The sequence below is a fragment of the Schistocerca cancellata genome, chromosome 9 (assembly GCF_023864275.1).
Source record: "Schistocerca cancellata isolate TAMUIC-IGC-003103 chromosome 9, iqSchCanc2.1, whole genome shotgun sequence".
Taxonomy (NCBI): domain Eukaryota; kingdom Metazoa; phylum Arthropoda; class Insecta; order Orthoptera; family Acrididae; genus Schistocerca; species Schistocerca cancellata.
In genome coordinates, this window is record NC_064634.1 from 335,457,325 (window position 1) to 335,482,323 (window position 24,999).

A 24,999-nucleotide genomic window follows, 5' to 3' on the forward strand; every position below is an offset into this window, starting at 1 on the left:
AGCAGGATCATGCGTATGCACAGTTGAGTAGTAGCTTCTCCCACTTCTGGCTACAGAAATGTGGCTGTTGGCTGTGTAAGCAGTTGCAGCAAGCAGCTAGATGTTACCGGGAAAAATTTTGCTAGAGCGCCCAAGCTGCCAGATTCATGCATGCGCAGCAGGCCCAGATCTGGGAGGGGGGCAAATACATAATCTTGAGGAAAAAAAACCTTTTTTGTTACACAAAGCGCGTAGCATCTAGCGCACGTTAGTCTATCGATTATTAATATGACTTTGAAACGCATCCCTGTTGGTTTTTGAACATTTTCGAACACATTCTAAGTTGATTTCTGAATGAATCGTAAGTTGATTTGTGAATACGTGCATAGCGTTCATGATGTCTCTGTCAGAAACAAACTTTCATGAGCGGAGTAAGGCCGAATGGGTGAATGCCAACCGCTGTCTGATTGTGTGGTTGATTGGGTTTGCGAATGATGAATGTTGTTATAATTACTAGCAAAATCCATAGATTCAGACTACTGGAGTGGAAAAAAATGAATAACAGGTAAGATAGATTACGTATTAAAATGGCTCTGAGCACTATGGGACTTAACATCTGAGGTCATCAGTCCCCTAGAACTTAGAACTACTTAAACCTAGCTAACCTAAGAACATCACATACACATCCATGCCCGAGGCAGGATTCGAAACTGCGACCGTAGCGGTCACGCGGTTCCAGACTGAAGCGCCTAGAACTGCTTGGCCACTGCGGTCGGTGATTACATATTAGCTTCGCGGTGTATCCAAGAAAATGAAATTTTGACAGAAAATTTTTTGCCAGATCGCTATACTAGTAAGGGTCAGTTGTACAGTCCACAACTAGCAGCCGCTTTGAGTTCTATTCTGGAAGTAGCACGGAAAACGCGTTGTATGAACACATAACAATGCCTAACCGGAGAATAATCGCAGAATAACTAAACTGGTGATTCTGGTAGAGTTAGTGAAGTTAACTGGCGAATAAGCTTTGACATTGACAGGAATAGTTACAGAATTGGTGATAACAAGACTCTTTGTTAGAACGAGGAAGGAGGAGAAATGGGGACATCACACAAACTATGGAACACTATGACGATTCTAAGTTTCTATAAAAATTTCGTACTAGTACTTTTCGATCTCATGCTTGAGAATCTGGAGCGTATGAATGAAGTGTGAAACTATTTCCTAAAGTAGACCTTTTGCTTGTAGTAGGCCTAATAGGCATTTGATATTGGTTCTTTGTGAATTATATTCTGTCGTTAAAAATCACTGTTTGTGCCAAAATAGTCTTGTTTATTTGGTGTGTGTTAAAATTGTGGCAGTATCAGAAAGGCCTATTTTGTTTTATCTACCAGAGAGTGACAAAATAGACATAATAAGATCGAGAAACAACACCATTCTTGTGCCCTATTTGTATTAACAGCTATAAGTATTAGACAATGACATTTCAATTTTTCATGTAGCAAAACGTTTGCAGAACTTTGATGAGGCAACCGATTCCTTCGCAGAAACGAAAGCACGCCATGTAAAGCTGTAGCAAGATTAGAGAGAAAAAGTTCTTGGAGCTAAGGATTGAAGAAATGTGTATTGTCTTGCTTGTTTCCTGTCTTTAATGGTTTTATGTATCCTATATTTAATTTTATGTTGCACAAAGCAGCAAGTTGTTAGCTGATAGGGAATAAAGAGTACAAATTTTCTGAAGAGTTCTTTTTTTTTTTTTTTAAGTGTAGGGACAGGATGTCAAACCGGCCGACTGTAAGCATGAGAGGCACCACAGGACATTTTAATTTCCACTGTCCTGAATATGGTGTGACGGTATCCATTACAAAATACACGTTTCAATTTCGCAGAGCGAAATACTATGACGTGCGATAGGGGAATGCTTATGAAAAGGTGTGGTGCTGCGCTTTGGCACACTTAAGACCAAATAACATGTCTTACATATCCTCGAACACACATGTTTTATGCATTAGACTCTTCAGAAAGATTTGCGCAACAAAATGAATATATTTTTGAAAATTCAATTTTTTCCTAATTGACGTCCTGTCTGAAACGCCTGAGGGAGTGGCGGGGTATTGCCCCGGATCGGAAATATCATAGATCCAGGGGTGATGCGCAGAGCAGTCTAAGTTATAGTGGGCAAGTGGGTAGTCTCCACGTGACCCGTATTTACATTTAGTGATTTTGCTGTTTCCTCTTTGTTTACTGCTCTCATGTGAAATGAAAACAAAATAGATTTCTGTGGCCAGGGGCTATCAAGTGAATTAAAATACATTCACATAATTACGGAAGGCTAAAATGTGTTGTTAGTTGCAGATTTTATTTTATTTCCACCTTTCTGACAGTCAAGCATTAATTGCCTTCCAGAACAATGAAGTTAATTTTGTCAGTTTGCTAAAGAAATTTTCTTTTATTAATCTTCTCCGCTGAGGCGGACAATATATTTGAAACAAAGTGTTTAATTCCACACACTGTTTGCTGCATTTCAAGTGCATGTTTTCAACTTCTAGCACGTATGGCATTATGCCATAATAAAGAACCAAACATGAGATAACATAGTACTTGTACTCCGAGAAATTTTACATCCCGAAAACTACATTGAAAAACTTAATATCAGGTTGTGGCCTACTTCACTGGGAATTTGGATATACGAATGTGCACATTTTAGTATGGGTCACAAAATTCCGATGCTCTTGGAGTATCCTCTGATGTCTTGTTTCTTTTATGACATAATGTAAGATCTTCTAGTTTTACACACACGAACATACGGGCTCCTGCAGAAACAAACCTATTTCTAGTAGGTCGCGGGAAAATATTCCGAGTGGTGGTTTGAAAAGCTTTGCTATCAAAGTAAATTTCCTTTTACGCCAAGTTGAACTATGTGCGAGAATGTACGATGAATTTCTTAAATCAAAGAGTGTTTGACTTTCATTTAGAAATCAACTCTTTGATGACGTGCTATTTAGATTAATTTCGAGCCTAGAAGATCAGACATTTATATCATTATTAAAAATTTTACTGACACATTTGTGTGATATCTCTTACATTGTAATACGCGCAGAAAAGACCAACACTATATGTGAAAGCTTAGCCTCTCTTGCAGCGTATTAATCTTATAAACCAATATTATATGTGAAAGCTTTGCTTTTCATGTAGCAACACTATGTATATTAATTTAAACCATTAGCTTTTTCTGTTTGTCTGTTCTCGCTTCTTAACAGTGATGTTGCTATTGGCTGACTACATCACATTTCCTCAGCTCTGAATACCCGCTGTCATCGGCTGGCGAGGTCACGTGACATGAGCTATGCCTGGCTTACAAAAGATCATCGCAATCTCGATTTCAATGCTTCAGAAAGTAACATGCGGTGTTTGGTGGAATTTGAATTTATATTTTTGTAATATGAAAATATGCAGCTTACATGTTGCTGCTCATCAAAGATCTTTCCAAAACGTGTTTTTTCCCCTGTGTTTCGTTTTCTAAAGCGCCGGGAAATTCTATGCCCACGTATAAAACATAACCATTCAAAGGACTGATAAGTTATACAGTTCCAAGAGTTAACAGGGAAAAAGTATGTTTTCACCCGGGAGAAAGTGTATTTTTAACTGGGAAATCCGGAGAAATCCGGGAATTTTTTTTTTCCTTGTCCGCGTATACACCCTGTCTGTGTTCTCCATTAGTTTCCTCAGTTTTTTTTTCCAGTTTTACAGACAGCAAGGGGGAAAACAGAGTTCAAATTCGTATTCTGAGCATTGAGATTTACATTTATCACAGTTTCCCTAAGTGAATGGTTATTGATGGAATGACTTGTTTGGAAAGGATGTGGTAGTTTCGCTGCTTCACACTTACAGATTTTAGCCTTGACTTCCATCACTAAGAACCTTTGCATTAATGCAGTGTTAAAGTTCTAATCTGACCTTTTACATTTCTGCAAAATTTTCAATTTTGTGTGATAAAATGTGTTTTATTGACAAGAAAAGGCATGCTTTGCTTACTTGTTACCACTTTATTGGTGATGCAAAAGAAAAATCTAAACAAGGAAAAGGAAATGTATTGAAGTAATAATAACTGAATAGCACTGTTTTATTGAGTAAGTGATAAAGCTGGAAGACTGAGAAAAATGTGATTGATTATAGGTGGACAAATATTCACACACACTTCCAGTATACCAGGTGTCTCTCTTAAAGACTCATTAGATGCATTTACTCTGGTTCATCAGCAGATATTTGCAATGTGTATCTTGTGTCAGCCCAAACAAATACTGCTCATCACATCTTTCACACGATTCCCAGCTTTGACGAAATGCATCGATTTATTTCCCGTTTCAAACAAACACTTCCAGTATACCAGGTGTCTCTCTTAAAGACTCATTAGGTGCATTTACTCTGGTTCATCAGCAGATATTTGCAATGTGTATCTTGTGTCAGCCCAAACAAGTACTGCTCATCACATCTTTCACACGATTCCCAGCTTTGACGAAATGCATCGATTTATTTCCCGTTTCAAACAAAATGACTTTTAAATTGGAATTTTACATGCCCATTCAGTAGAATATTATCAGATTAGTCTAGAGTGATATTTGTATCATTGACATGTGTTAAGGGGAACATAAGGAATAACCGGTACTCCAGCAGTGACTGATGAGTAGCGTGTTTCTGCATGGCAATAGCGGTCAGCGCAGACCATGGAGGTGCTGTCACTGCAGGAGTTCTCATTATTCCTCATGTTTTGCTGTCCGTGTTAATACACATCAATAAAACAAATATTGCATTAGACTAATTTCGGCCTGTCTGTTCAGTAGGCACGTAAAATACCACCTAAAAAATAATTTTGTTTGTAAGAGAAAACAGACTGATGCTTCCCATCGAAACTGGGTGTCACATGAAAGATGTGATGAACAGCATTTGGCTGTGCTGGCTCCAGATACACAACTCAAAAACAAAATTTTAAATATCTGCCAAAACACCAGAGAAAATGTGCTTGATGACTCTTAGGAGAGAGGCGCTGAGTAGCATTGCTTTAGATTGAAAAGAACGAGGTATGCATGAGAAAATCAGTCAGTACTGGTGAAATTTAGGTTCATTGTGATATGTTTGTACTAAGCAACAGAATGAAGTTTTTGAGGATACCACACATTTCCTACACTTATCTGGAATACCATAGTATGGAACTGTAAACATAATTACCAAAGTTTTCCAGTTTTTGACTGTTGTTATCACTGAATGATAATTTTTACTTTCTGTACTTTTTTACCACATGATTAAACCAAGTAGATGAAATACGTCCAAAACTACAAATTTTGAGATGTAGGTGGTCATCAATGCTTGCTCCAAAACTATGTATAAGTATGATAACCACAAGGAAGCCTCTAATCAGTTGCAAGTCATAAATTCTTGTACTGGTAGAAAGTGGGGAGACAATGTAGGTCAGGAAACACAGGTAGTCAGTACTGGTGCTCACAACACTAGTCACAGAGTCAGCTCAGGTAACAATTTTTTGCAAGAGTGTTTGCCCATTGGAACTGTGTGGGGGAAGTTTATCTACATACCTTCCAATGTGTTGTCTCAATCATTTTCTAGCAGGAACAAAATGAACATTATCACCTGAGGCAAAGTTATCAACTTTTGGTTTAATAAATTGTATTCTGCCATTTTTTTATCTGTTCATGAAACTAACTAACAATACTACTGAGGCAATTAATTTAGTTAGTTTGGAATACCCAAGGAAAACAGAAAACAGTCAGTCTGTTCATGGAAAGAGTAGTCAACAAGCTACTTGTGTGCTCAACTTGATGCTGACTTCAAACGGAATCACAGTCTCTGGTGTAAATACCTGGCAATACTAAAGTTAAATCCTTTATTGTAATGTTTGTTTTGTACAGAAAGAGAAGAAATGTTTTCATGCAGAAAACGGTATCATGTTGGCAGAACCATTGGATTGAAAGAATTGCAAAAACTTGTATAAGAAGCCCAACCACAAGATGTGTGGTGCACAAATTAGGTACTTGGCCATTGGGGTAAAATTGTCAGTAGTGAGTGACATCTTGAGTACTTGCTGTGTCCCATGTAAACTGGGCAAAGTCCTGCATTACTAAGCCAGCCTGTGATGAAATATACTTCTGTGTATGCTCCTAAAAATGGGACTCAACTAGAGATTTCAGATGGAAGTTACAGAGTATTCCTCAGCATCAACCACTAAATTAAGAATGAGATATAGTAATGGAACACATTTTTGTCCAGCCGTATTTCAGTTGTAAAGAAGGAAGATGGTACCTTGGATGAGGTTCTATGTCTGCGTCTATGTAACTGCTCCACAAGCTATCATGCGGTGCATGGCAGAGGATACCCCATACCACTACTAATCATTCTTTTTCCTGTTCCACTTGCAAACAGAGTGAGGGAAAAACTGCTGTCTATATGCCTCTTTGTGAGCCCTGATATCTTGTATCTTTCCTTCGTGGTCCTTACTCGCAACGTATGCTAGCAGGAGTGTTTGACAGTCAGCTTCAGATGCTGGTTCTCTAAATTTTATCAATAGTGTTTCTCAAAAAAAAGTTAGCTTCCCTCCAGTGATTCCCATTTGGGGTCCCAATGCATCTCTGTAAAACTTGCGTGTTGTTTGGACCTACTGGTAACAAATCTAGCAGCACGCCTCTGAATTGCTTTGATGTCTTCCTTTGGTTCGATCTGATATGGATCCCAAACACTTGGGCATTGCTCAAGAATAGGTCGTACCAGCATCCTGTATGCGGTCTCCTTTCGTAAGATTCTCGCAATAAACCAAAGTCGACTATTTGCCTTCCCTACCACATTTCTCACAGGCTCATTCCATTTCATAGTGCTTTGCAGCATTACACTCAGTTATTTAAATGATCTGACTGTGTCGAGCAGGACATTCCTAGTACTGTATCCGATCCTAATACAGTATCCGAACATTATAGATTTGTCCTTCCTATTCCTCCACATTAACATGCATTTTTCCTCATTTAGAGCTAGCTGCCATTTGTCACACCAACTAGAAATTCTGTCTTTCATCTTTTATCTTCCCACAATCACTCAACTTCGACACCTTATTGTACACCACAGCATAATCAGCAAACAACTGCAGATTGCTGCCCAGCCCCTCTGCCAAATCATTTATGTATATAGCGAATCACAGAGGTCCTGTCACAGTTCCCTGGGGCCCTCATGGCGATACCCGTGTCTCTGACGAATACTGTTACTTAAGAAGTCTTTGAACCATTCACATATCTGTTAACTTATTCCATATGCTCATACTTCCATTAACAGTCTGCAATGGGACACGATGTCAGATACTTTCTGGAAATCAAGAACTGTGGAATCTCCCTTTTGCCCTTCATCCATAATTTGCAGTATATCATGTGAGAGAAGGGCAAGCTGAGTTTTGCACAAGCAATGCTGATTTGTGGGCATAAGCATCTCAGTCTCAAGAAAGTTGAGTATACTCAAACTGAGAATATGTTTGAGAATTCTGCAGCAGATCGAAGTAAGGGATATTGGTCTGTAATTTAGTGGGTCCATTCTTTTTCCCTTCTTATATTCTGGAGTCACCTGTGCCTTTTTCCAATTGCTTGTGACTTTGCTCTGGGTGAGAGATTCACCATAAAAGCAAGCTAGGCAAGGGGCTAGTGTCATTAGAGTACTCTTTGTAAAACCAAATTGGGATGTCATCTGCACCTGGTGATTTATTTGCTTTCAGTTGTTTCTTTATGCCCTCGTTGCTTGTTACTATTTCGTCCATACTGGAGTCTGTCCAATGGTCAAATGATGTTAGTACAGTTCTCCTGTGTGAGTGAGTTCTTGAATGTGAAATTTAAAACTTCAGCTTTCATTTTGCTGTTTTCAACTGCTACACCAGACGGTCAACAAGGGTCTGATTGGAAGCCTGAGAGCCAATTAAAGATTTTACACAGCACCAGGATTTTCACAGGTTCTGTGACAAATCTTTTGCTAAGTTATGATAGTGGTAGTTGTTGTAACACTGCTGGCCCAGTATATAATGTACATAATTTATTTGTAGACATAAAAATGCAGTTCCTGGTTCAAAAATATGCCCCCAAAAGTGGTACTGAGTGTTCAGAAGGAACTGCTTACTCCATTAACAAAATTACAGTGTTTCATCAGCTTTAGCCCCTACATGGTGGCTTCATAATGAACACGGATGCCCAAGCCTTTGTGTACTGACCTTGAGTGCAACATATTTGTGGTTCATTCCAAAATTTCTGTCAAGAGCGCACTTACGTGGTATCTTTAGGAAATGTAAGCTGTGTGTATTACATCCACATTCATCACATAATAATAACAACCACTTAGAATTTGAAGCTATTAGGCATGGTGTAGCACTGAGTTCTATTTTTGGACCTTTATTGTTTCTTAAACACACACAAAATTTTGCTGAGGATGTAGGTATAGGAATTTTTATTGTGCCATTGCCCTGAGGGAACAGGCAACCTATGGAATATCTGATAACATTAACAGATGATTAAAGGCAAATGGTGTATCATCAAATTAAGAAAAGACTCAGTACTTTCACACCAATACTTCGCATAGAACTGAGGCATAAAGATGTTTATTTGAAAGGAGTGGTTGTGTGGGGTAAACGTATAATACGGGGACCATTGCTAATAATGTATTAACAGGTGATCTCCCAATAGGCACTCGTGGAAATACTTTAAGAAATAAGGGACTGTGTCAAGGGAATGACTATCTTAGATTGTCTGCCTCCTCTAACAATACAACATAACATGCGACTATATATCAAATATGGTCTAACATATTCACCTATCGCTAAACGTTCTGCCTCTATAGCACTTACTTGTGAGACATGGAAAAAGTCATGAGCCCTGTAAGGCAGTGAGGGAGTCATTGGGATCTGTGAGCAGTTTGCCAAAATCACTAGTCAACATCCTACAAATCCATTATTTGAACCATTTTGAATTGGATACTGTGGTCTGTTTAGCTGATAAAAACAGGAAATATGTGATGCTTAATGTGGTAAAGCCTTATTACACAATACTTGTATTTTTCATGTGAGTCAGCATAGTGAGTTTACTCATTTAATCATTGTTTGTAATTAGAATGGAGTTACTTCTGTGTAAAAAGTGAGGGTCGTGTTTTATCCTTAAATGCTGCATATTTATTGTTTCAAGCAGTTTTCCCTGTAATTCAATCTTTTTGTTAAGGAATTTACTGCATCACTCTTGAAATCGTAAACAAAATTTCATTCTACACCCAATTTGCTAATTTAATCTCTCTCTCTCATTGACAACCATTCATACATTCGCATTTTCATATGTCTGAGATAAAGATTTAATTCCATTTAATTATTTGTACTGTACCTAACAATTATGTTTCCAGCTGTTGGGAGGGCGTAAACGATTAGAAGTATCGAATGGTGCTCTCAACACTCCACATGGTCCACTGACACGGGTCTGTGTGTGCAGTGTAGCAGACACTGAACAGCCACCAGACTGGGAGGCTGTGTTAGGTTCTCCGGCAGCTGGAGTAGCTGCCAATAACCAGGTTATTGCTATTGCGTGCCAAGATGCTATGCTCCATCTGCTTGATTTGAAAACAGGTACTGTAGCATCACATTAATATTTCATTACAGATGCAGAGGATTGGCTAAGAACAATCTTAAGACTATTTTCTAAGTATATTATTTGTTAATTGAAATTATAACTAAATGAAGAACATGAAATAAGTCTTTACCCAAAAAATGGTTTAGTTAAACATGTAAAATAATCGTATATCTAATTAGGTATGTTTATTCCAGTTGCGTCATAAATAAGAGTTTTACAGGAGGAAAAGGGGGCTATATAAGGGGAGTTCATTATTCCAAAAAACATTTGATATTCAGTAACAAGTACTAGCTGTAACTCATTGTATTGTAATGTGCATGGGTAAATATTAGTCATTTACTGCATACCAAAACTATTTAAAACACACAATGTACTGTTCCTCAGAATCCAAGCAACATCAGGGCTCATTATTTTGATGGGAGTAATATAGACTGTCTGACATTCATATGGTTAAAGACTCAGTGTTGGTTTATTTTTCACTCACTGTACTCTCAGTTAATCTGCACAACTGGATTGCACATGTTTGAGGTTACATTTTGCACAGTCTCTTTGTGAGTGCTTGCTTGTCTATTTGAGTTTTGTTGGTTCTTTTTAGCTGTGTCAAGGAGAGGAGGATCCATAGACCTTAGTATTTGACATAAAATTTCAACATGATACATCTAATTGTTCCTGAGAGGAGGGGGGTTTTAACAGACAGCTGGACAACAAAATGCTCCTTTAGAATTCTGTTTCTACCAATTACGGTACAGAACCCTAAAAATGAGCTCCAAGGTCTCATAGAAGATGCACAATTGTGTCAAAAGTTGCTACAGTTGCTGTCAACTGTTCTGCTTCCCTTACTTTGTGTTCAAGGTGCCATTATTAATGACTTATGTCTCTCCATTAACTCAACAAAAAATAATGAAGTTAGAGTTGTTAAGAGTGTGATAAAACCCCTAAATAGCAAAAGTCAGATTTGTTGAAGCACTTATCGTACTCCTAACTAAAGTAAAAGAGAGTTTGCACTTGAAATACTACAGTGTTTTGATGCCACATGAGCTGACATTAACCAGATTTCTGTCTCCAATTCATCTACTATCTGCTTTGAAAACACAATAGATCACATAATTCCTGTGTAGATGTGTCCTAGTGAGGGAAAAAGTGAGTCTTTTGTGCTAATATAGAGTATGAAAACTTCTTCAGGGCAGAAATGTACCGTATTTACTCGACTCTAAGCCGCACTTTTTTTCCGGTTTTTGTAATCCAAAAAACCGCCTGCGGCTTAGAATCGAGTGCAAAGTACGCCAAAGTTCTGAAAAATGTTGGTAGCAGCCGCCACAACTAACTTCTGCCGTCGGATATATGTAGCACTACACAGGCATGCTTTGCAGGCACAAAGATAAATACTGGCGCCCCAAACCCTCTGCATCATAAAAAAAAAAAAAAAAGTGGAAGATGAGCTTTTTTCTGCAACTTGAGTTTTGACCACTGCAGTTTCATACATTATCCAACAAAGTAAATACAAATTCCATATTGTCCATCTTCGAATGTAGCAGCATTTCAATGTACTACGAAAATCCGACTGGCAAGACTGTTTGGGATGTTTGACAAAATATGGCCAACTCTACATCCTGAATTTTATTCTACCTGTGAGAAGAGATGGTTCCTTATAGGAACTTTCATGAATTGTGAATCGCATGCAGTATTCTCTTCACCATGAGAATAATATGAATATAAACATTTTGCCATGTATTCTTTCGTGTTTGCTGCTAACTCATTTAAATCCTGTCTGCCTAATAAACTACAAAACTAGAGTGAGACAACAGCAAATGCGGAAGAATATACATATCATGTCATGTTTATATTCGTATTATTCTTATGCCTAATAGTAATACAGTCAGAAATGAAGCACAGCAATTGACTAGATTTTTAAATCTAAGATGACTCTAATTTCAGTGCAGAATGTAATGTACTAAAGAGGCGTCTGCAAAGATTTTCAAACAGAGAAAAATTTTCGTTAAACTCTTGTTCAGAACACCTTCTATCATACGCAGTCTATTATTTGGTTCTTGTTGATCATTATCAAAGAAAGCAGCAGTGTAAGTAACAACAAATAGCAGTCTCTTGCCATTGTTTCGCTAATGAGACGATTCCTCTCTCTTTTTTTAAAATTGTAAGTGGCGGTAGCGTGCACAAAAGCAAGCCATGCCGCATTATCAGAATGTGACAAACAATGCATGACACAGTACAATAATACATTTTCAGCTTAGAGTGACGTAAACACCTATAACAAAGAGAATGGCACTTATCAGATCAAAGAAAAATAAGCAATCAATTTAAACCAGACGAAGTACGCGAAAAAGGAAGAGTACCCATATAAATACGAACGGAGCACCTGATGCATAACAATGGCTCCCTGGTAAAGCTTAACTGCTAAGCTTACGACTCGAACCAAACTGCTGTAGCTGTATCGTCATTCATTCAACCTAAATTGTCTCGTATTACAATGGATCAACTTTGTTTCGATTTGGAGCTGCGGCCTAAAACTTTTCTCTACCCTTGAATTTAGAGTCTCAAATTTCAGGTGTGGCTTAGATTCGCGAAAATTTTTTTTTTTTTTTTTTTTTTTTTCCTTCATTTCGAGTCTCATTTTTCAGGTGCAGCTCAGATTTGAGTGCGGCTTAGATTCGAGTAAATACGGTAAGCTGTTGTGGAGATTCTGAGGCAGGGTTCCATGTGAAGAACTCCATCCTATCTTTGTGATGGCACAACATTGATGCTGTCTTTTCATTGTCTGAGAGTAAATTTACTTGTGAATTGCTCATAGTTATCATGACTTGACTAAACATTAAAAAGTCACAAATCAGAGGAATGTATCGCTTTTTGTGATAAAAACCAGAGTAGAGCCATGTGTCATTTACCAGTATTGAGAAACTGTAAAGTGTTGGGTGATAAATGCAGTTTCGACAGACTATTAAGGATTGGTTGACACATCTTGTCTCCTACACTGTATTCCTTGGGCTTGAACCTTCTTCAGACTATTATTACAACTCAGAAATCGTCATTGACAAATAACTGACTTAGTAAGTGTAAGAAGTTCAGGGGTCTTCAGGAATGTTTTTACACACACACACACACAGTGGAGCCTAACAGGTTGATAATCTACATTCATGCTCATAAATTAAGGATAATGCTGATACACGGTGAAACAATGCTCTGGTGAGCGATTTGAAGATTTAAATCACCTCAGGGTATGACCATGTAGTGCATTTTGACCTGTGGTCGTCGCACGGTGGTGCTGGCAGCAGTCCACATACGCAGAGGTGTGTTGGTGTATGTCAGAGTACGGTGCAGCGAGTAAGTGTGCAGACGTTTTCAGACATGCTAATGGTGACTGTGTGTTGAAAATGGCTGAAAGAGCACATATTGATGACATGAGGGGTAGAATACTAGGGTGACTGGAGTCTGGTCAAACACAGCAGGTTGTAGCACAGGCCCTCTGTGTGCCACAAAGTGTGATCTCACGATTATGGCAATGATTCCAGCAGACAGGAAATGTGTCCAGGTTCTACAGTACGGGATGTCCACAATGTACAACACCACAAGAAGACTGATGTCTCATCATCAGTGCCCACAGATAGCCACGGAGTACTGCAGGTAGCCTTGCTCGGCACCTTACTGCAGCCACTGGAACAGGTGTCTCCAGACACACAGTCTATAGATGACTGAACAGACATGGTTTATTTGCCCCCTAGACCTGCAAGGTGCATTCCACTGCCCCTGGTCACAGGAGAGCCCGTAAACCGTGATATCAAGAACACAGTACATGGTCATTGGAACAGTGGTCCCAGGTTATGTTCCTGGATGAGTACACGTATAGTCTGAACAGTGATTCTCACTTGAAAGGGACATGTATGGAGGTCATGGTTTGATGGTTGGGTGGGATTATGATTGGTGCACGTAACCCATGCATGTCTTTACAGAGAAACTGTAACAGGTCAGGTGTATTGGGACGTCATTTTGCACTAGTACGTCCGCCTTTTCAGGGGTGCAGTGGGTCCCACCTTCCTCCTGATGGATGATAATGCACGGCCTCACCGAGCTACCATCATGGAGGAGTACCTTGAAACAGAAGATATCAGGTGAAAGGAGTGGCCTGCCTGTTCCAACATCGAGCACATCTGGGATGCTTGTGGTCAATGTATGGCTGCACGTCTTCAAACTCCTACGACACTTCAGGAGCCCCGACTGGCACTGGTGCAAGAATGGGAGGCTATACCCCAGCAGTTGCTAGACTACCTGATCCAGAGTACGCCAACCTGTTGTGCGGCCTGAGTACGTGTGAATGGTGATCATATCCCATATTGATATCTGGGTACATGTTCAGGAAACGGTGGCGTTTTGTAGCACATGTGTTTCGGGTCGGTTTTCTCAACTTATCACCAGTACCGTGGACTTACAGATCTGTGTCGTGTGTGTTCCCTATGTGCCTATGCTATTAGTGCCAGTTTTGTGTAGAGCTATGTTGTGGGGCACCACATTCTGCAATTATCCTTAATTTGTGAACATGAGTGTAATTACAACTAGAATTCAAAGAAAAGTAGTATAATTCACACTTACGATGATGATGATTTGGTTTTTTGGCGCACTCAACTGCACGGTCATCAGCGCCTGTACAAAGTCCCAATTTTTACACAGTCCAATTCTTTTACACAGTTCAATCTAGCCATAGTCACATAGGATGATGATGATGATGATGATGATGATGATGATGATGATGATGATGATGATGATGATGATCAAATGATGAGGACAACACAAACACCCAGTCCCCAGGCAGGAAAATCCCCAACCCATCCGGGAATCGAACCCGGGACCCCCTGATCCAGAGGGAGCAATGCTAGCCACAAGACGACGAGCTGCAGACATAATTCATACTTGACAGTGCACTTATGTACTTACCATTTCACAAAGTGCTCGATGATGACATTCTACCATTCCTCAGCAAGAGTAGAACTTTAATTTATTACAAATCAGTTACATAATAATTTTTATATAATTTTAAGGGCACTATTACTTAAAAATTTGATGTCTTTCTAGAAAGTGAAAATCTTCGTAATTTGTAAGAAAAAGTTGGCTAATTACCCATAATCTCTCCATTTGTAAATAATATGTTTTACTGTCACTTTTCTCGTTTTTACATTATGGTTTGAATTTTAGTGAAAGACTTGGGAACACAGAACTCATACTGTATCATCAGTTGTATACTATCTTTGTGTTTCTACAAATGTTGCACGTGGTATCCTCATTCAAACAAACTGTTACCCCTAATTTCTTTGTCCATCTATGTGATTTAAGGTATATTTTTGAGAATTTTTGATGGTATACAAATGTTGTTTGCAAAATGGTTTAGTTTAACACTTCAGATAATCATATTACTAACAATGTTTATTCCAGTTGTCATAAATAAGAACTTTATAGGAGGAAGAGGGTGCTTTGAAAGAGGAGTTCATTATTCCAAACCTCTGCTATACAGTAACAATTGTGAGCTAAAGTTGTGTGTTATAAAAAATTTGTCAGCAATATCTTGCAGGGAAAATCATGTAATATTGGGTTTTGTGCATATTATAACTGTCATAATTTGTTCCATTTAATTTCCCCCTTCAATAGCATGTATATTGTTTAAAGTGCTGGTGTTTCCAAGTTAGTTACATGGATCTGTTAGCATAAAACACACACACACACACACACACACACACACACACACACACACACACACCTATCTTCAGAAACTGGGGCAATGTGAAATGGTTATCTTACATAGCACAAAATATTCAGGAATATGACGAGAACTATCATTAGAAGCAAAAAAGGTCAAGTAAACATGGGCTCAAAGATGCATATCTTGAAGAGCTGTGAGCATTTCATTATTTTCAATACTGTAAAACAAATATCTTCTACTGCAAACTCTTTGCTTTCCATATTTTGAGAAGTGATAGTGTGGACCAAAACAATAAAAAATGTCCAGTAAGCATGGGTTCTAAAATGTGTACCTTAAGAGCTATGAGCCTTATTCAATAGGAGAGATGTTTCAAAGATGTCCTCCTGGACCATCCTGTATATAAAAGTGAGACATACTGTATTAAAAGGACAGCAAAAACAAAATAACTTACCAAAAATTCTAGTGTATAAGAGTATCATGGACTAATGCCACTGTTAGTAATTTAGGCTGCTTGAAGTAAAACTAGCTGTGGTTGTTCAATGCTTTCAAATGTATAATCTAAAGTTTTAATATTAGGTATACAGGCATATTCTTTAAAATAAACAAAATATATAAATGTAATAAAATATTCTGTGAACTAGTATGGCAGTGGAACCACTTTAAAATATGACACAATTTTATGAAAAGCAGCAGTGTTTTTAAGTATTGTTGCAGTTACCTCTTGGATCAGGATTTATAATGGTCATAGAAGCAAAATACATGAGGTGATCACACTAGTGGTGCAGGTGGTCAACCTCGGGAACTGGAGGAGGTGGCTGTCATGCATCCTAAGGTGTCGCTGAAACAGCAGTGTCTGGAAACATGTTTATTACTTGTGAGTTTACAGTACTGATTGTCTTGTCTGGTGGTGTGGAAGACCTGCTGAGTCACATACCCAAGTGCAACAAGGAATGCAGGCACACAGCTTTCTTGGTTACAGCCATTGTGTAGGTCAGGACCCAGTGGCCATGTCAGGCAGGTAGCTGGAATAGGAATCTGTAGGCGCAAGCCTACTTTGGCTCACTGGCAATTAGTATGGTGCACCCCAGCACTCTCAAAGACGATTATTCTCTTACGGGATATCACGAATGGCAGACATTCTAAAGGAGGAAGCCTAGGCACAGATCAGCAGCACAGTGTACAGCGAGGAAGGGGGTTCTATGAGGACTTTGCAGAAAGTTTTTAGCAGCTCTGAAACTGGAAGTCTCACAACAGTGGGATTATTTCAGTTTGAAAGTGCATTGTTTTTCAACCTTCTAGCATGTGCCCAACAGTTCCCCCACCACTGGACTTCAAACCATGTTGTGAAGGCGAATGAAGATGCATGCAGTGCTGAGTGAGTCTGACACAGTGCGAGATGGTTCTATCGTGCCACAATTTTCATGCAGTGGCCAAAAAGAAGTTGAATGCAAAAGATTTCCAACCTTGTCCATTACAGTGAGTCTAGGGCCAATCTGGAAATTGATTTCATAAGCTTTCAAGAGGTTGGGAGTCTCCTGAAGATGAACCTTGTCCTGGTCACCTAGCAGTGGCAGTGATCCAAGAAAACACTGATGCGGTGAGGAAAATGATTGGAGACAATCCTCATCTCACAATTTGTGGCATTGAAGGTACTCTAAGTATTAGATTAACTACATTGCAGAACATTGTGCACAATGATTTCCTTTGCAAGAGATGTGCCCATTGGGTGGCACAGTCCTGGCAGAAGTCCAAAAACATCTGAGAATGTGTTGCCCAACATGTTGTAGGTGGTAATTTGTTGCTTGAATAACCCTTCCCCAGGGGAAACCTCAGACTCGCCAACATCATCTTGTACCACGGAAATGACCATACAGCAGTGGCAGCTGTCTGAATGTGGTCTCTTATTTTGGCAGCAGTCAGCACATTACGATTCACCAATTGAGTCATCCTGTAAATAGCGAGACTGTCATTCCATCGTAATCAGAGATGCAGGTTGGATCACCACACATTGAGACTGAGGCTTCTGAAACGGTCGTATTTAAGCTGGACATAATGTCATGAAGGCTGGTGATATGGTCATTTGCTCTCATTATCTGGAGATGATAGCAGACTTGCTCCCAGCGTGGTGTCTCAGTTATTGTCAGTGCCCCTTGCCTTCATATTTTTCTTCAGTGCAATAATGCCTTGAATAAGCTGAGCTTAGATGTTACATATTATGGCTCCATATCGCAAGACTCACAGAGTAACACATTAGGTGCTGTCATACTGCATTATTTGCATGTATTAATTATGGCTCGGCTCAGTGTGGAAATGTGGTGCCTCGTCATCTGGAGCAGTGCATTCTGAATAGATATGTGTGCAGATGTGGAAATGGATTAATAATTGAGTGAATAATTGGAAAAACTTTGAAAATAATTTATGAATATGTGCATAATCTTGGGTAAACTTTAACTTTTAACAATATTACAGACCTTTAATATCATTACATTCAAGGTCAATAGACATAATTTGCATTACATACTGCTGCTTCCAGTAGTATGCGGTACCAAATAATCACTGCAACCATTGAAATTTTTGATCTTCACATTAATTCCATTGTGTTTAGCCTTGATTGTGACATCTAGATAAAGGAATGCTCTTTCGGATACTGTGAAAATTGTTGTTGTCTGCACTGAATCTCTTGATGCAGGATCTTGGTGGCAAGTGAAATGATGAACAGAGGATATGAACTCTTAACCATGTGAGCAAATATTCTTTTTCTAATAATTTATCATAATATTTTAATGAATGGTTAAAATACACATTTTTAACGATGCTGGTACGACAGAACCAAGCATACATCTGTATGCTACCACTTTCTGAAACAAAAAGATGAAGATATATGAATTAATACATTGAAGAGCATATTTCTTACTTTGTTTCATACAGGTATTGAACGATGTATCAAATCATTATCCTTGCACAAAACAACCCATTAATTTACTTTTGGCTGTGTGTATAATTCATTCAGTTTACATATAGCTTATATATAAGAAAAGAAAAGGATAATATGATTCAATACAATTCCTTGTGTGCCCCAGATACTGCTTGTGACATAAGATATGAACCAGCTCTGATGATCTGCCAACTGTGTCAAGTCACAACTTTAAAAATTTGTGTGTACACCCCAGGAGTCAGACCTGCTATGCAACGGAATGTAAAAGCTAAATGTACCTAAAATAAGAATACTACAGAGTCATAAAAACTTTTTTTATTTGTATACATAGGGAGGGGTTGAGATATTTAAATTAACAGGAATGTTGGACAGTAGTACCATCGACATCTCATGGTACCATGTTTACTACTTGGGATATTGAGAGTGGTCTCATGGCTACATGATACCTCTTGTGGGTGAAATGGTACCGATGGAAGATAGGTAAGCATCAGCTCCAACGTGGGTCTGCCACGTTTGCCTTCTTGAAAGACGTCAAAATACCAGTTTAATGTGATGTTTCGTTCTTTCAGTGAGTGTTGTGGCTCTCTCTTACTGTGAACAAAGATTTCCATTCCTTGCAATATGTTTAAAGTGTACCTGTTTGTTCCCTTATGTAAAATTTCTAAATTGCCATGTATTGTCCCACTTTATGTTTATGGGAGCTCAGATGATTACTGAAAGGACTTCCATTCATACGTGTGCTTTTTAAATTGGACAGCAAAATTTCAGCATGTTTCACCAACTTAAAATTTGTTGCAGTCCTGACAATTAATTTTATACTTGCCCATAAATTTGTTAAGTCTCTCGCTGATTTTATGTCATATTCCTCTTCTGATTTTCCTGTATTACCAAAGCCTAAATTCACTTTTAACTATTAGCAATTTGGTGTGAGTGAGCGCACTTTTTGTCATGAGCCTTCTTTCTTCTGCTTCTTCTTTTTCTTTGTTTGTAGTATGGTCCTTTCTTTTCTTTTAACTACTTAAACATGTTCTTGACACTATTGTTCTTATATTCATTGACCTTTGCTACTTCTGTAAGTACGCTAAGCAGTTTCTGCATGTCTTTATTTTTGAACAGAAATGGTAGACTCCTATGGACAACTAATCTAAAACAAGCTCTTTGCAGCTTTTGTGATAGAGTTGACTTCTGTGATTATATCTGTGTTAATGGATTTTTGAACACTCCAAATAAATATTTACCATCTTTTGTGGTCAGTAATATCACACAAAAATTGGTAAGCTCTGATTTTTATGAATTTTTTAGTACTGATTTCATACAATAATGGAAAATCTTAGTTGGAATACAACCGAATAAGCAATGATATTGAGTAGCTGATAGAAGAAACTGAACATCAAATGTGTTTCCAAACAGTCACTCATGAATACTCTCACTTCATTGTAAAAGACAATGTATTGATTCTAAGGCTGTACTCACTTAGGTATCTAGCCATACTAATTTAATGCACAATTATTGTGTATTGTGTGAAACAGTATCTATGATAAGAAATGGCTAAAATGGTCATCAGGTCCCAATTACTGTTACCAATCTTACGGAGTTCAGGGGCAACCTTGGCTGACATTTTGAACTAGAGAACAGGTGTTTTGATTTACATCCATACACATTTGTTAAAGTAATTTAATATAGACAGTATCTGGATGGTATTGTACTACTTTATAAAAGTGATACAATGAAGTGTGTACTGTAGGTTGTTCATCTTGCAACCCTGTTATCCCCTCCCCCCACCCCCCACCCCAGGGGTCTCGCCACTCTTTGGCAGGTTCGTGCTTGGCTACCATGTGGCTCAGCCTTTGCAGCACCTTCTTCCTTCTGTGCTGCATGTCTATCCTCTTGCTACTCTTTTTCTCCACCCTTGGGGAACATGTCTGGGGTGGTATTGGGAATGTTCCACAATGTCCGTCACTGATGTAAGAACGGTCTCACCACTGTCTTTCATTCCCTTTTCCTTTCTTTGTTTACTTTCTCCTATCCTTCCTCCGCTTTGGCATTTGAGGTTCCTCTCTTTCTTCTTCGTCCCTGTATGCTCCTGAAGGCCGGCCCACACGTCTGATGCATAACAGTTGACTGGGTAACACGTAATTCCCAGCCCCGGGTTGACAGGTAGGGTTCGCCCGTACCCCCTGGTACAGACCTGGCCTGGGAAGGGGTGATTGCCTGAGCTGCTATCTTCCCAAATTGCCGGTTGGTCTGTCTGGTGTTTGGGAGGTGTGACCTGAGGTGTGAACAATCACCTATGGCAGGTTTGCCCCCTTATGAAGGGGGGCCCCAGTTGGAAGGAGTGCGCCATTGGAGACACTGGCAATCATGGGGGATTTTCTCACCACGAGCCAATCATCTTCACAATCAACCTCTACGAAATGTAAATTGAATGACACTAACAATTCAAAGACCCTTCCAGTGGCACCACAGTTCCTCTTGGTTTCTCGTACTGAAGACGGTCAGTCATTTGCAACGGGAAATTCATTTATCATTCAGAAAGGGATTGATGCAGTTGCTGGGCCTGTGAAATCCTTCTCTCGTTTACAGAATGGCACTTTGCTTTTGGAGACTACTACTGATTCTCAAGCACAACAACTATTTGGCTCTTCACTTATCCACTGCTATCCTGTTCATGTTGAGGCCCATAGAACTCTGAATTCTTCCCGTGGTGTTATTTACACTAAGTCGTTCAATGGTCTGACTGACATACCTCTCCGATCAGGGTGTCATTGTCATCCATCGGGTGATGGAAAAGGTAGATTCCTCCTCAGTTCCCACATACACTCTTTTTCTCACCTTTGATAGATTGGTGCTTCCGTTCAAGGTCAAAGCAGGCTATGAAGTTATCACAGTGTGACTGTACATTCTGACCCCAATGCACTGCTACCAGTGTCTTGTCGACACCCGGCCAAATGTGTAACGTGTGGTAGGGATGAGCACAAGGGTGATTGGCTGCGTCCTTCTCCCTGCTGTATCAACAGCAATGGCGACCATGCCACCTGCTCTCGAGCTTGTCCCGTGTATATCAATGTGCAGGCTGTCCAGGAGATATGGGTAAAAGAAAAAGTTCCTTACCCGGTCAACAAGTCATCAAACTCTCACCTCAAAGGGCGAAGTCACCAGCTACACAACTGGCGGGCCAGTAAGGGCATTGTAGTACCCCCTTGAAGACTTCATACATCACTCCAGTCAACCAACACATGAGTCTTCCTCTTCTAACCATAAAGTCTCAAAGAAGTCCAAGAAAGGCAAACTTTCCTCTCTTTTGCCAACTTTAAGAAGATCCTCTTTGACGGTGTCGCCACATGTTACCTATGCCCGGCCAGCCTCCATGTGGCCAGTGCACCCCACCAACTGTGTTTCTTCGTTCGACTCCACAGACTGACAGCACAGGATAGGCAAAGCTTCTGTGGACCTCGTGGAGCAGGGTTCTCCTGCCTCTGTGCTCTGTGGCAGTGAGTCTTTGCAAGCTGGCTCCTGGCAGCCACAGAGGTGACACTCCTTCATTTTTTCCTCCTCATGACTCTCCGCCAATGGAATATTTGCAGCCTTTGATCCAACAAAGAGGATTTACAGCTGCTTGTAAAATCACAGCGACCCCTTGTACTCTGCCTTCAGGAAACAAAATTGTGTCATCATTCGTGTTTCTTGACAGTCTGTTTTGACCTTCTCTCTGAGGTCGACATTCCACCTCGTGTGGGAGTCATGCTGTTCATATGGGATGACATTCATAGTCAACCCATCTCCCTGACTGCCTGTCTTCAAGCCGTTGCAGTGTTCATTCCTCACCTGACATTTTCCCTTTGATCCATTTACATCCTTCTGTCATTCGATGTCACCAGGGCAGACTTCCTCCAGCTTATTGGGCAGCTACCTCACCCATTTCTGCTTCTCGATGACTTCAATGCGCACCATCTCCAAGAACCTGTCGGATATGTCCTCTTGGCAGACCTTCATAATCAATTTAACCTCTTCTGCCTTAACATGGGAGTACCCACAATCCTTTCTGGCTCCTCGCACACCTGTTCCCATTTGGACCTATCCTTCAGCAGTGCCCAGCTTGCCCATTTTCTCGAGTGATCCATTCTTTCTGACACCTACTCGAGTGACCATTTCCCGTGTGCTGTCCGTTTTCTTACACCTACCCCACCTGCATGCACACCCAAATGGCAGCTTACTAAGGCCGACTGGTGGCTGTACTCCTCCCTGGCGACCTACTACAAACACCATTTCCCCAGTTGTGTTGACCAGGTGGACTACCTTACAAACATTATCCTTACCACTGCAGATCCCCACACTTCTTCTTCACCACGCTGTGTTCTGCTTTCTTGGTGGACTGAGGCATGCCCCGATGCGATTCGCACACAGACTTACTCTCCACATTTTTGACAGTCACCCTATGATGGCAAACTGGGTTCATTATAAACAGATGCTTGCACAGTGTTATTGTGTTATTCGGGATAGCAAAAAGCTAGCTGGATTGCATTCAATAGTTCTTTTAACAGTGCCACTCCCTCTCTGTTGTGTGGGCTAACCTCCAGCGGCTCTTTGGGACCAAGATTCATTCTCCAATTTCCGGCCTGACAGTAACTGATGATGTCATCATGGACCCTATTGCTATCGCCAACACCTTGGACAGCCATTTTGTGGAAATTTCTTGCTCTTCCCACTGTCACCCTACCTTTCTCTATAGAAACAGAGGAGGCTTGGGCATTATCATTCTCTTTTCAGAATTGTGAGTGCTACAATGCCACCTTTACTATGAGGGAGCTAGATCATGCTCTAACTTCATCTAATCCTTTGCCCCAGGGTTAGACGCTTTTCACATTCAGATGCTGCAGCACCTTTCTCTTGCAGACAAGCACTTGTCTGCTTCATACATACAACTGCATATGGGCAGTCGGCACATTTCCCAGACACTGGTATGAAGCCACTGTGATACCAATAACCAAGCCCAGTAAGAGCAAACACCATCCTTCTAGCTACCTCCCCATCTCTCTCACCAGCTGTGTTTGCAAGGTGATGGAATGTACGATTCTTGGCTGGCTGGTATGGTGGCTCGAATATTGCAATTTACTAACCACTGCACAGTGTGGACTTTGAGCACACCGTTCTGCAGTTGACCACTTTGTCCAGACATGACATGGAATGGTTTTCTGTGGAAATCCCAGACTGTGGCCATGTTTTTCAATTTGGAGAAAGCCTAGGACACTTACTGTAGGACTGGTATCCTCTGTACTCTCTGCATGTGGGCCTTTCATGGCCGCCTGCTTCGTTTCCTTAAGAAATTTTTAAGAGACAGAGTTTTCATGGTCCTTGTGGGTTCTGCCATGTCGGACACCTTTATCCAGGGAAACAATGTGTCTCAGGGTTCCGCCCTTAGCACCCTCCTCCTTGCTATCGTCATTAACCCTATAATGGTCTGTCTCCCATTGGTTATCTCCGGCTCCCTTTTTGTTGGCGATTTTGCCATCTATTGCAGTTCTCCTCGGACCTGTCTCATTGAGTGGCGTCTTCAGCGATGTCTTGATCATCTTTTACTCATGGAGTGTCAACAATAGCTTTCATTTTTCCACTGACAAAACCATTTGTATGAATTTCTGGCAACACAATTGATTTATCCCACCCTCTTTACATCTTGGGCCTGTTGCTCTTCTGTTCGTTGAAACTACAAAATTCCTGGGGCTCATGCTCAATAGGAACAATGGTCCCTCAATGTCCTACATGTCCCCAATGGTACTTCCTGGGGTGCCAATCGAACCATGTGCCTCCATTTGTACCAGTCCCTTGTCCATTTGAAACTAGACTATGGGTACTTTGTTTATGCATCTGCACGTCCGTCCCTCTTGTGCTGTCTCAATGCTATCCCCCATCGTGGCATCTGTTTGGCCACTGGTGCCTTTTACAGTAGCCCGATTGAGAATCTGTATGCTGTAGCTGCTGACCTAGTGCTGTCCTACCAATGTGACTTTCTCCTCAGTAGGTATGCATGCCATTTCTATGCCAAGTGTGACAACCCATCCTACGCCTCCTCCTTCGATGACACATTTGATCGCCATATGGGGCGTGACCTTCTCTGTTACCTTCTGGAGCTCACTTTTGGCTCTTACTCCGGCAGCTTAACTTCTCGCTCCCTGCAACTTTCCCGGTAGGTGTGAACCCGTCACCACCTTGGCTTCATGTGGCGGTCTGTGGTCACCTTGGCCTTCATTCGCTTCCTAAGAACACTACACCAGCCTTGCTCTATCACCTTCAATTTCACAACCTTCACATGGAACTTTGCGACTGTACCTTTGTGTACACTGATGGCTCTCGGACTAACTGTGGTGTCGGGTATGCCGTTGTCATTGGCTTCGAAGTTTATTGGTATTGGCTTCCAGCACACTGCTCAGTATTTACAACAGAGCTGTTTGCCCTGTATCAAGCCACGAAGTACATCCGGCGACACAGCATTTTCAATGTGTCATCTGCTCAGACATTCTCAGCGCCCTTCAAAACCTGTGTGCACTATACGCTGCCCATCCCTTAATGCAGCAGGTCCAGGAAAACTGTCGTTTGCTCACTGTGCTATTTGTGTGGGTTCCTGATCATGGCAGACAGGTTCCTGGTCATGTCAGTCTGATAGGAAACGAGGCTGCTGACGCTGTTGCCAAGGCTGCAGTCCTCATGCCTTAGCCCACTATTTCTTGTAGTCCCTCCGATGGTCTCTG

The 24,999-nt window shown here is 40.5% G+C and overlaps 1 protein-coding gene across 3 annotated transcripts in view; it reads left to right on the forward strand.

Annotated features, from left to right (window-relative positions):
* The window catches only part of LOC126100100 (protein HIRA), a 258,874-nt gene that overhangs the window by 165,705 nt on the left and 68,170 nt on the right, over nt 1-24,999 (forward strand). For all 3 annotated transcript variants that reach the window (XM_049910615.1, XM_049910614.1, XM_049910616.1), the window contains one exon: nt 9,394-9,613. In XM_049910615.1, coding sequence (XP_049766572.1) covers nt 9,394-9,613 — 220 coding nt within the window. The remainder of the gene's footprint in view (nt 1-9,393; nt 9,614-24,999) is intronic.